Genomic DNA, 12,810 nt, shown 5'->3' with positions numbered 1-12,810 from the left:
ATGCCGCACGTTACGCCCTCTGGAGGTTGATTACTGTACAGTTCTGCGCACCTCTTTCGTGAACCACTCGTGCTCTTTCGATCTCTGAAAGCTTCGCATGGATGTCATACTTATGCCATCTGTGCGTGGCAGCGGGGGGCGCGCAGTGCTCCCATTCCCGCATCGTGGAGTCTGTGTTTCAGGACGGCGCTGTTGCCTGATGAGCTTGCTGCCTGCATTTTCCATTTCCGCTCATGTCAGGGGGGGGGGTCTGTCTGGACGGCATGCTCGCATGCGCCGCGACAGGTGGGACGCTGCCAGGCGCCCGTGGCGGCAGCGGCTCCCCGCCCTCTCCTGAATCCGCACGCGTCTGACAGAAGTGGGTGTGTCAGGCGGAAGGAATCTGTGGATAAGCGCATGTCTGCGCACAAAGAGCTCATCGCTTGTCCCTCTGAAAGGGAACGAAGAGCGGCGGCAGAGACTCGACAGGGCAAATTCATACAGTGCGAAGGAGATGTGCGTGACCAGATCACTGCGTCCGCAGGCGTAGCGTCCAACGAGGTGTGCTTTGAGTCTCGAGCCATCTGCGAATCTCGCGGAACATAACCGGCACAACGCCGACTTGGATGCCCTCACGGCAAAACACGAGAAGGGATGGCGTACCACAGCGCTAGCGCAGTAGTAGACGGCTCACCATCCGCACCTCATTTTCTCACTGCCAGTCGCCTGCCGCCGAGGGGTCCAAAGCGCGGACAGGTGGCCATGCGAAACGTGTAATCGAGAACCACCCGTGTCGCCAGGTCACTCTTAGGTATGTAGCCGGGCGTGGGAATGAATCCGTCTTGTGGGGTCACTGTAGCAAGGCCAGAGCGTCACTGATTTAACTTCGTCCTTGAGAGTGGAGAGAGGAGCCAGACCTGCATACATGTAGATTCTCTTGGATGAGCACGGAGACACCATCATCACGCTTTCTTTCCTTTCCTACACCGGAATGCTCAAAATTTGGGGGCCCCAATACCCTACAGGCATGAAGTGAAATGCGTGCTTTGCGGAATATAGGCGTGTATCGAGGGCCCGTCAGCGAACAGGGGCCCACCACCAGCGTCTGACGTCGTTGAGCCCATTGCAATTCCACTGCATGCAGCGCAGACCGGACCCAGGATGACGAGCACCATCACCGCAGCGCAGCAAAGCAGCGCGTGTGATCCGCATATTCGCTGAGTAGTCCACACGATGCGTAGTGAGCTTGCCCAAGCGTGATCATGGCCGCCAGACCCGTCCGCTGGCACCAAGAGTCCGCACCGCCGTGCTCGAGGTCAAGCTGCAGGCTGCCAGGCCTCCTCACGCCGAGGGAGGGCACTAGACCCGAAACGCCACGCACTGCGGTGCGCCCCGTCATCGAGGTCGAAAAGAATGTGCAGAATTCACAAGTGAGAAGAGCCGCGAGCAAGGTAGAGTACTGGACCTCTGTGTCGGGCGACCGTAGCAGAGGGGGGGGACAGAGGGAGAGACAAGAGGCCCCTCTCATGCCTTCCTCTGCTACTCTGTTTGCTTACCCTCACCTCCGAGTCAGCCTTAATCTTCCTCCGTCCTTTCCTCAGCTGGCACAGCGTCCTCTCGCGCGCGATGGCGGGAAGAATGGAGGGCGGAGACGTTCGATCTGTTAACACTACCTTAGGTACCCTTAAAGGAGGCCAGGGCAGAGTAGGCGGCGGCCGCCTCGGCGTTGCGCTGCGAGCGAGCCCAACCCTTCACTTGCCCCATGAGCTCCGCTACACGTGGCACTACCTGCTCCGCCTGCTCCACATTCACAAAGGCCATCCGGGTGCGGCGGGCGATGAAATCCATGACGTGCTCGCAGTGCTCTCTCTGAGCCGCGTAGACAACCTCGGCCTCGACCACCGGTGAGTCATTTGCCAGGCGCTTCATTAGCTTAGCGTCCTTCGCGGCAACAGCCATGACCTCCTCGTAGCGATCACCGTAGTTCGAGCGCCAGTGCTTATGCACGTCCTCGGGGATGCCCAAGGGGGCAGTGGACGCAACTTTATCGAGATTCCGCGCGCCTACGAGCACCATATTCATGGTGCAGCAGGGCTTGAAGTCAACCTTGTCTTTCATGATCGTCTTCTGCAGGCTGTCCAACGCCTCCTCTGCCATCTTACGGTAAGTTGTCCACTTCCCGCCGGTGATGTTTAGTATGTGCGACTGAGGATCAACCGCGATGACGTGCTCACGCACGATGTTCTGCGTACCGCCGCCCTTCAGCTTCTGTTCCTTTGGAACTGCGAGTGGGCGAATGCCGGTCCACGCGGATCTCACTGCCTCTCGGGGGACGTCGCCGATGAAGGGCTTTATGTTTTCAAGGAGGAAGTCCACGTCCGCCTGCGACGTCATCGGGTTGGACTGCACTTCGCACTTGTGGTCTGTAGTACCAAGCATGCAGCCGCCGAGCCACGGAATAGCAAAGACGACACGGCCGTCGTTCGACGGCACGACCATCGCCTCGTGCTTCTTTGGGCAATACTTGCGATCAATCACGATGTGCGTGCCGGAGGCGGGGAACATGTCAAGCTGCCTTTCGCCACTCTTTGCGAGCTTCTCGATCTCGCCACTAAAGGGGCCACCCGCATTGATGATGGACTTGCTGTACACCTTGATTGTCTTCTTCGTGATGGTTTCCTCGATGGTGGTGCGCACCAACTCATCGCCCTTATCGTCCTTAATCACCTCCATTTGTTTGACCTTGGCGTAGTTCACCGTAGCGGCGCCGTAGCAAGCTGCCGTCATGGCCACGGAGTAGCAGAGCCGGGCATCATTCATCCCCCCGTCATAGTAGCGAACAGCACCGAGGAGGACGTTGTTGTCCTGATCTGTCTTCCTCAGTTTTGGATAAGCCTTCATGGCGTCGTAGGGGAAGAGGAAACCAGAGTATTCTAGGGTGCCGCCATAGAGAGCGGCCAGGAGGTCGTACATCTTTGTACCACACCAATACAGGCCAACATCGATCGCGTGATAGCACGGCACCAGCGTTGGCAGGCTGTGGCACAAATGGGGAGCTTGGTGGATCATGATTGTGCGCTCGCGCAATGCCTCAGCCACAAGCTTCAGTTGCATAGGGTCCAACTGAAAAACAGCCTTCTGCAGGTAGCGGATACCGCCATGGATGAGCTTCGTGCTGCGACTGCTCGTCTCACCAGCGTAGTCGCCCTTGTCTACCATGCCGACTGACAAGCCGCGCGTCACTGCGTCCAGGGCAGACCCAGCACCGACGCATCCGCCGCCGATGATCAGCACGTCAAGCGGGTTCGTCGACGCGCTGTGCGCCTCCAGTGCCTGCACGCACATCTCGCGCGTCGGCACAGTCTCGTACTTCAGAGGCGGGCACTTGTTTGTGTCAAACCTGCGCCGCGTCCAGGTGGGGTCCGTGTAACTGAAGCCCACTATGCCACCAACGGCGACCGCACAGGCGCCGGCAATGTATTTTGCTGCAGTGACAGCCATTGCTTCGCTCTCCTGGTACTCGAGTGCGTGTATGAACGTGTACAGGGGGGGAGGGGCGTGTGGGCACAAACAGAATAAAAGGAAATGCGCAGCCGTGAGGAGGGGGGTGGAGGGCGCCTTTTGTAAATGCAGAAGTGGAGTTGTGTATGGGGGGAGGGGAGGGGAGACTGACTGTCGGTGTGGTGCGCAACACGGAGAAGAGGAAAGGAGATAAAGGCAGCAGTGAGTGAGGCCAACGCGCGTGATAGTTCCGAAATCAAGTGGAAAAGAAGAAGAGCGAGGAGGTGTGAAAGCAGAGAAGATGAGATTTAAGTAAGATCCACTGCGCGTGTATCCACGAAGAGGGAGGGAGGCTTCACGCCGTTGTTTTATCTATTAAAGGAGATATTATAGACTGACGTCCAAGCACGGCTGTAGGACTGCGTGTGAGAAGAACGGGATACTGGCTTGGAAGTACAGCCATCACAACGGTGCTACAGTATAGAGAAAGCGTGCGAGAGGACGAGCGCGAATTCGAGCGTGCAGAGAACGGAGCGGGTAGAGAAACAAAGAGAGAAACACTGGGACAGGGCGCCGGAAGAAAATGAGAAGACTTGAGGGGGAAAGGTGGGCAGTGCAGAGAAACGACCACTATTTCTGCCTGGGTGGGTCTGAGGAATGTGTCAGATGTGCGCATGTGTGAGGGTGCGCGGGTTATGAGACGGGGGTGCGTCATGTGGTCCGATGAAAGCAGAAGATGGCAGAGCGACGTGGCACACGAAGCGAAAAAGCACGCACGGGATGTGCATTGAGACGAACGATAAGTAGAGCACCACTTATGTGCTTAGCCAGGAGAGGCAGCGCATCCGTTCACCATGCTTTAGGTGTTCGAGAGGCACATGACACTGTTCTGCGCATGCAGAGAGAAACAACAAGAGGGCTCGAACAATCACTCAGCGACACGCGTTCGACGCTGTGAGCGCGTATATAAAATTGGTAACCCCCATCCAGGCACACGTGACGCCGTTGCAGCAGTGCACCACAGCTGGGAAATTTGACTGAGAGCAGCGACCAGATGTCTTCCACATATCAGCCACAGACGCCCAACTCAAGTCTTTTTTTTTCCGCGCAGTATCAGTGGGCGCGTATGTATTCCTTGCGGCACACCCGGGTGGGTGACATGCAGGAGCAAAAAAGGGAAGGGGGAATGTGAAACTTTGAGGACTACTCAGGCTGTGCAGGGCTTCCATGTTAAGACGCTCGATCCGCCCGGGCCTTTTCGCTCATATTTAATTCGACCAAGTCATCGTTTCACGAAAGCACAGGAAGGAGAGAAATATGAAGAAGGAGAGGATAAGCAGCCTGTACCCGTGTGCGTTGCTGTCTGAGTGACAAGGAACTTCGTTCTTCAGTATGTCATGTTCGAAGTGCGCCAAAGAGACTCCAGCATACCCGCCAGGGGGAGAGGGAGGGAAAGAGCGGCATCTTCTTCTCATCTGTCGTGTCGTCTCCTGCACCCCTTCTTCAACGACTCCCTACAAATATGCTACGATGATGTTCATCATCCTCTCACGGGCACAGGCGCGTACGTTATAAACACATGAAAGCAAAGAGAAATAGACGGGAGAAAACGAAAAATAAAAGAGAGAGAGAGAGAATCCCCCCAAGGCATCTTCCGCAGCACTGAGCTTCGCTTTATTGGCGTTACCTCCGAGAAAGATGATATGCAATGAAGGGCACACACCTGTGCCATCGAGCACCCCTACCCCTGCGCAGGTGGCGTCAGTTCCTCCCACGTTGCGAAGAAGAAGTTCAGAGAGGAAAGACGGAGGGAGAGCGGCATAACGTGGATGCCCACTCGTCTCTACGGGTATGTGAAGGACGTAAAAAGGAGGAGGACGTGAACAACGAAAAAGAAGAATTTCAAGCGTGAGGCGGCGTTTTACACTGCCACCCATGGCGAGTCAGGAGACCAACGCGGGGTGGGGGAGGGGAGGTCGGCGGAGGAGGCGAATGGTGTGCGAAGACGAAGAAGTACGGGTGGACTTCTTCACACACACACGCACAGAGAAGTTCCTCCACCCTCGAGCTGGGCGACGCGGCAAACAAGCAAAAGCAGAACGACACAAAAAGAGCCACTCGTACTCTCAGAGACTTCATCAGACGACCCACCAAAAACACAGAAAGAGCGGGCAGTCACCCGTGTCGCCTATCCCACAGTGGGCCCAATTCACAGCGAAAGGGCAGAACAGAGAATGGCAAGCTGCAACACCGAAGAAGGGGGAGCACAGCCTTCACCGCCACGCACAAACATAACGCATATTACGGCACTACGAGCAACCCGTGAAGAGCAAACGCAAAAATGAAAAGGCACGAGGCGAGAAAAAAAGATGGAGAGGAAAGCATGGAGCGGGTCAACAGAGCAGCTAACCACCCAACGACACACACGCGTGGAGTTCTTGCGCGTCTATACGCCGTCTCTCTACCCAGTGAAGAACAAAGACGTACGGGGAGCAGTGGTGAGGGACGAAGGAGGAAAGGGGAAGCAAGAAGAGAAATTGAGGAAAGTGAGCGTGTCACCTGCGGGGGAATGCGGCTTTGATCCGCTCGCAGGAGCAGGCGCGTCCCCTGGAATCAACGCAACAGCCTATAGGGAGACGGGGAAGTCTGCGAAGAACCGACAGCTTTGGTGATGGAAGCCGTAGGAAGCACCAAGGCACTCGCAGTGGCGTTGATACGGCACCATGACTTCACGGAACTTCTCTGCGGAAATCGGTGCGTCGCCAAAATCGCCAAAGAGTGCGTGAATGACGGCCATGCGCTCCTCCAGGGGCAGCTCCGAAGGCCCTCGCTCCGTTCGCAGGAGGTCCTCCTGAATGACCCGACGATGCAGCATCTCCGTGATACCGACCATTGGCGAGGAGTTCGCAGAGACTTTCAACTCTGAGATGGACGTCTCGCTGTCGGGGTCGACACACACCGTCTGCCTCACTTGCGCTCCGTCATCGTCCACCGAGGCGAGGTCATCGTTCATGTCAGCAGCCCTAGACGAGAACGAAGAGCGCGGCTTCTGCTCTGTCACCTCAGTGGAAGCTTTCGTCTCGCCAATCAGAAGACGAGTGAGCGCCGACACACCCACCTCCTCGTTGACACTCGGCAGGGTGTACGAGGGCTCCTGAGGGGCGGGCAGACACGGCGCCACTTCGTCTTGCGTCTCAAGCTCCTCTAGCGAGCGATTCTCCTCCGCATCCTCGAGCGCACTGGAGAGCAGCGCAAACGGTTGCGCTACAACAACCATACGCGTAGATGCAGACATGTCAGTAAGAGGATGCTGAGTTTCTGGCGATGCCCCTAGCTCCGCCGGGTTCAGCTCCACCCACGACTCGGCAGAACTCTGCAACAGGTGCTCGTCATCATAGTCTTTTTCAAGAGACGCGGTCGCTATCGCCTCTTCATGAGGCCCGGTGACCATCCCACCCTGCGTGAAGGAGACCTCATTGCGGTTACCCAGCGGCGGCGTCTCACAGCCCGCGTACCTGTTGGCCGTCTCGCTCCGTGCGACAGTGGGACCGCTGGCCTCTGTCGCGATATCCTGCCCGCTTAGAGCCAGTACGGACCACGAGCTAGAGTCCGAGCGGCAGTGATGCAGATCAGACATATCCACGCGTGCGAAGAGAGGCGGAGAAGGTAATGCACCACTGGTGCTCTAGAGCGAGGAGGGGTGCAGTGCAATAGAACCTACTGCAATTCAGGGGTGGGGAGAGAGGGCAAGAGCAGAGAAGGGGAGGGGTGTGGGTGTGTTCACAGGTAGCACAACGCGACGAGGAAAAGAACAGACGTCTGCCTAGACTGGCACAAGACGACGAAGACGGACGGCAGCGGCGCTGAGCGAGAAAGGCAGCAAGCGAGTGAGAAGAGAAGGTTAAAGGTCAGAAATCGCAGAGAGACATAACAACGAAGACTTGCATGTACGCCTTGTTGTCGTCGTCAGAAAGAACTAGAGGGCGATTAGTAGAGCGCGTCGGAGGTGGATGAAGCGTGTGAAGCCACCGTGGCTCAAAAGGGGGAAAAAGAGAGAAGGCAAGAACGAAGATGCAGAGAGGTTGGGAGAGAGGGGAGGTAGAAGTGGAGAATGCGGATGAGGAAAGAGAGAGAAGCGTATGACAGTTAAAGGGGGAGAACAAGAAACCGCGAGCACGGAATGACAGCACCATCAACAGCATCATGCGGCACTCGGCCACACGGGGATAGCACCACGCCCTGCACTTGTGTGCCAGAGGAGAGAAAATGTCGGTGTTGGGGGCAGCAACTCCAGTCGATTCTATCACGGCGCTCTTCCTGCTCAAATGAACGAAAAACTGAAAGTGAAGCTGCACACGTCTCCCACTCTCATAGCATGAAAGAGGTGGAGTGATGCGCCGAGAGATGCGTGAGGGAAAGGACGCAACGCTTGAAAGCTCAAACGATACCGCCGCCGCCACCACCACCACCACTCCGCCCCACTTGTTACTCAGGTGCCACAATAAAAACGCCAGTGAACGTGAGGAAAAAGAGGCCTCCCCTTTGATAGCTGCACACTTTTGGGTATATCTAAGCGCCGTCTTTGGCGTAGTTCCCAACATCACTGCAGGCGTGTGTGTATCTTCGCACCACAGGGGGTGTACAATTTACGCCCGCTGCTCGCCATTTCCGCATCAGATCAGATTCGTCGTTTCCTCATCAGAGTGGTCGTCGGAGTCGAGCAGCGACGGAGGCGGCTTCAGCAGCCTCTTCAAGTTTTCCAACACCACTCGCGGCCGCAGCAGCGCCTTGAGGGAGTTTTGCTTCCGCATCGACTCCCGCCGTGTGGTGGAGGTCATCGTGAGGTAAATGTAGACGCACAACATTGCCCCCACCAACATCATGAGAACACCGTCCAGGAGCAGCACAAACAGGGCAGCCAGCTGATAGCCGGGGTGCTCCGCCGGCGCGAAGCTCGGCCGGCCGCCTTGCTGGCTCGCGTGCAGCGTGGGCACCACCTGCAGACCCGTCTGGTCTTCCGTGTTCACGTTAGGGGTGAAGAGGCCGCAGAAGAAGTACCGCGTTAGCCAGACGACGCCAATCACTGTAGACGAGAAGCAGGAGAGGAGGTACAGCGTAAACCAGCGAAGATTACGCACTCCGACGCAGCCGCCGAGGATGTTACAGTGATGGTCGTGCTCAAGCACGCAGACACGGCATTCATAGCAGTGCGCGCACCGCGGAGGACGGCGCAGCCGGCACTCTTTGCAGAAGACGAGCTGCGTGTTGCCTTCTAGCGGGTCTCTTTCGCCGCTCCGCAGACGCGGGTAGATGCCAGGGTCGATCGAGGTGGTCAGGAAGGATGACGTGAGAGTAGTCGCGAACACACCGAGGGTAAAAATGTACTCGCGCCAACCTACTTGGTGCCACACGAGCGCCATGTTCACGATGATCAAGACGACGGTGATGCCCGTCGGGATGGCACCCATGAGCACGTCGGTGCTAAAGTAAAACTTGAAGCACACGAAGCGCAGCCGACGAAACTCGCCAAGTGCCTCTCTGGTGGAGTTTCGGCGGTGAATGTAGAGCTCGGGATCAACCACAGGGAAATGCAGCTCCCTCGGCTTTGGCTTTGGGGTCAGTTCTGGTGGAATCTGGATGGGGATGCCGCGCCCTGAGACACCGGAGGCGCTGCTGAGTGTGCCCTGTGTGTCGTACCGCTGATAATACGACGACACCATCGGCGCTGCAGCCATGAATGTGTTCATGGCTGCAGAATTCAGCGAGGGGAAAGGGTCAATGTAGAAAGAAAGCCGTTCAAGAACAGCAACAAGTAAACGAGAAGAGGCCAGCAGTGTGTGTGCGGGCCTGTGTGGCTATTGTGCTCACATCTTTCTCTGTGCAACAGGGCTTTGCTTCCAGCGGGTGACCTCAGCAGGGCTGGTCAGCGCTGGTCGAAAGGTGCGACAATGAAGGGGGGACGTGAAAAGGAAACAGAAACATAGGAGCCAGGAGGGCGGTGTTGTGCGCAAAAATGCGGTGCCCCGTAGTGAGATCTAATGAACTCCTGCGAGACGAAGAAAGTGAGTCCCGTGCCGGCGCAGCGACAAAGACGAAACGGCAGAGGCACAGAGCGAAAGACGAAGGGGGGAAGGAGGGAGACGGAATGGGGAGGAGGGGATGGTACTCGTCGGCCATTGACGGAGGCAGAGGGAAAAAAAAGGCACAGCTAAGCGAGATGGAGGTGATGGCCAGACGAGCTCAGCCAGGGGGGAAGAACGGAAAACAGTGGTATTCATATTTGTATTTAGTCGTAATACCAGCTGAGTCACGCGACTCGATCGACTACCACAGACATGGGGAGCTGTAGGAGAGCACAAAAGGGGATCTCGGAGGCGGCTGCACAACACGCATCGCGTCGCTGGGACCCTTACTGTCCTGCACTGCCAATGGTGAGGCGTGAGAGAAAAGGAAAAGGGTACGCTCACATACGAGCATTCGCACAGGAACACACTAACGCACATGGTTATCATCGGACTCCTCTTCCCCACAGCGTTACGTGCCAGCGCCGTCATTGCTAGCATCGCCGTGAACTTCAGCTTTCCCTTCCCCGGCAGGAAGAACGGACTACTACACACCATCTTAGGGATGTTCGCGACCATCTGCATGACTCTCATGTGCTGGATAGCCAGCCTACACTTGCGCAGCCGAATCCCGTCGTGCTGGGCCTCTTCCTATCCTGCTTGTAAGCGGCCAGCAGCACGCAGGCGACTGTACCGGTTGTGACGGCCATCATGAGGACTCCAATGAGTCCCACTATGAGTCAGGTGCAGCAGAATGCGCCGGTTGGCCCCGTTTGGAAAGTCTTCGATCGCCGTCGGTTTCCACGCGCTGGCCCCGTCTGGGGAGAGCAGCCGCTTCCAGTCTTTTGCCAGCGGGGTGCAGCGAAAGGGAAGAATCATGCGCACCCAGAAAAACAAGCCAGCACACACCCGTACAGTACTAGACAGGCGGTATAGCATGAACTAGCGCTGGCTACGCTTGCCGACGCAGAGGTCGAGCAGCGCGCGGTGGCGATGGTGCTCGGGAACACACACACACACACAAACAAACATAGGAGTTCGACACGCGGGATGGGTGGAGCAGCTGACTACATCAGCAGTATCAATGCGTAGTTGTGGGGCATGCAGACGACGAGGAAGGCGGGCCACCTGACTCAGTGCTTTGGCCTTTCTCCTCTGTCTCAGGTAAAGCCCCCTCGCTAGCCTCTAGGATAGATGTCGGGGACTGAGAGGCGAATCGCAGAAGAGGATGACTGGCTACACAGCAGCAGCGTGTCAACGAGGAGGAAGTAGTTGCGCGACCGCACATCACGCGAGAGTGCAACTTCGCACGTAGTTATCCCCAGTCGCCATCATGTACGCCTAAAGTCATACCTACCAGTCGGGCGCGACTACGAAGCGGCCGCAGAGACACGGGTGAAGGTTGCCAACGACACGCATTGGCACCGCTCAGCGCAGGAGAAACGCGCCCTCCGCCTCGACGCTGCAGAGGTGAAAGACGTGGCAACAGCAGAAAAAAAAAGACGGCGGGAACCAAAGACGGTGGCTGTGCGGCCAGCGTCAACGCACACCACCGACGCCATCGCTGTAATGCGCTCGCGCACATGCAGCACCGGAGCCGTCTATCAGAGAGCACAAAAAAAGTACGGTAGAGAAATCAGCGAAGTAGTCACGCGCGCATTGGATATGGATGGAGAAGTTGTAGAGGAAGAGAGCCCCTGGGTGCCATCTCCCTCTACGTGTATTGGTCAGCTTTGTGCTTTGCTTGCGTGTCCAACAGCACGACGGTGTGGTTGTGCGGTACAGACAGCGAATGCGCAGTGCGGCAGCGTTCTTGCCTTGCTAGCACCTGCGCGTTCATTGAGAATGCGGTGAGTATCAGGTCAAGACGCCACTGCTGCCCTCAGAAACGCACTGACCCCCTCCCTCCTAGCCGCATGTGCAGGCATGATTCAGGTGATCAGACATATCGCATCACTTGTCTACACATCAGCGTGGCAGGGAGGCGGCGAAAGGCTTCTTCTTTTGCTTGGATGTTGCTTCCCGATAAGGGCTCTCTCTAGGCATCTAGACGTGCTGTGCATCACCGTGGCTCCTCGCCCCTCATCATCGTCAGCACATCTAAACAGCAACAACACACACGGACAGAGGCACACACACACAAAAAGATACAACAACTGACCTCATAAGCTCCACGCTAGGCTGCTGTGCACGGTCGCCCGCATCTGCATGGCGCGGAGAAAAAAAGCATTCTGAAGAAGGGGGCTCGGTGTGCGTGCGCATTGGTGTGTGGGTGTGGGTGTGTGCTGAAGCATACAGCGGCGAGCACAACAACAACGGATGAAAGCAAGAAAAAGGAAAGAAGCGATTTCGACGCAAACAGGAGCAAAGGTGGTCGAAGAGACACGTGAACACACATGCACGCGCGCAGATGCACAAACACTAACACACGTACACACACAACACAAACGACGAGACTCTCGACGACAGAGAAAGAGAGAAATAGGCTCAGACACACACAACAGCCCACTGAAAGAGCCACACGTCCCTCTCACTGTTGTCGCGCTTTTCCACTTCCGCCCCATACCATCCACTGAACACACACTTAACCCCCCCCCTCCTCCCACACAAGAAAAAACTCTATGTGGTGTGTGGGAAGGAGAGTGAAAGAGAGAATGAAGAAGGACAGCGAATGAGCACGCGCCAGTCGTCGGTGCTCGCGTGCGCGGAGACGAATCACACGTGCATGGGCACAGTGTAGCAAGGAGAAGAATGAAAAAGGACTTGAGCAGCTCGCAGCGATGCTCCTCTCTACATGCCACCCTGAGCATATGCCTCACCGCGGGAAGCGTTGTACTTGGCGACGGCCTTGGTTCCCTCGCTCATGGCATGCTTCGCCAGCTCCGGCGGCAGCAGCAGACGGGCCGAAGTCTGGATTTCGCGAGCCGTCAGCGTCTTCACCTTGTTGATCTTGGCGACGAAGACGGCCTCGGTCTGAATGCGGTTGAACATATCCTCAATAAAGGAAGAAAGCACGCGCACGGCAGCCTTGCTCAGCGTGCCGCGCTTGAAGAAGCGGCGCAAAGCGCGGTGTATGTACAGGTCCCAGTGCTGGTTGCGCTTCTGATTGTGGCGGCGCTTGCGATCACTGGCCGACTTGGGTGCCTTACCCGCCGAACGCTTGCCCTTACCCTTACCCCCGAGCGGGATCGGGCGCTTTCCACCCTTGGTTGGAGGCATGCTGAGTAGGGGGAGGGAAGAATAGAAAGGAGTGTGGGGTGTGGGTGTG

The 12,810-nt window shown here is 56.9% G+C and overlaps 4 protein-coding genes across 4 annotated transcripts, besides 1 other annotated feature; all 4 read right to left on the bottom strand.

Moving 5' to 3' along the window:
• Positions 1-1,362: part of a repeat region that runs on past the window's edge.
• Positions 1,363-1,653: 291 nt separating this feature from the next.
• LPMP_280240 (glycerol-3-phosphate dehydrogenase (FAD-dependent), mitochondrial) lies at positions 1,654-3,480 on the bottom strand (the record flags this gene model as incomplete). Its single annotated transcript, XM_010702065.1, has 1 exon — positions 1,654-3,480. The coding sequence occupies one exon, from the start codon at positions 3,478-3,480 to the stop codon at positions 1,654-1,656; it is 1,827 nt and encodes a 608-aa protein (XP_010700367.1).
• Positions 3,481-6,106: 2,626 nt separating this feature from the next.
• Positions 6,107-6,931, bottom strand: LPMP_280230 (hypothetical protein; the record flags this gene model as incomplete). The annotated part of the gene is made up of 1 exon (XM_010702064.1): positions 6,107-6,931. One exon carries the CDS (start codon positions 6,929-6,931, stop codon positions 6,107-6,109), a length of 825 nt encoding a protein of 274 aa, XP_010700366.1.
• A 1,222-nt stretch (positions 6,932-8,153) lies between these two features.
• LPMP_280220 (palmitoyl acyltransferase 9, putative) lies at positions 8,154-9,227 on the bottom strand (the record flags this gene model as incomplete). The annotated part of the gene is made up of 1 exon (XM_010702063.1): positions 8,154-9,227. The coding sequence occupies one exon, from the start codon at positions 9,225-9,227 to the stop codon at positions 8,154-8,156; it is 1,074 nt and encodes a 357-aa protein (XP_010700365.1).
• Positions 9,228-12,332: 3,105 nt separating this feature from the next.
• On the bottom strand, positions 12,333-12,761 carry LPMP_280210 (histone H2B variant; the record flags this gene model as incomplete). Its single annotated transcript, XM_010702062.1, has 1 exon — positions 12,333-12,761. One exon carries the CDS (start codon positions 12,759-12,761, stop codon positions 12,333-12,335), a length of 429 nt encoding a protein of 142 aa, XP_010700364.1.
• Between the last annotated feature and the right edge of the window lie 49 nt (positions 12,762-12,810).

This window comes from Leishmania panamensis (assembly GCF_000755165.1).
Source record: "Leishmania panamensis strain MHOM/PA/94/PSC-1 chromosome 28 sequence".
In the NCBI taxonomy this organism is placed as follows: Eukaryota; Euglenozoa; class Kinetoplastea; order Trypanosomatida; family Trypanosomatidae; genus Leishmania; species Leishmania panamensis.
Note: the sequence above shows the minus strand (reverse complement) of the source record. Positions and strands in the feature narration are given on the sequence as shown.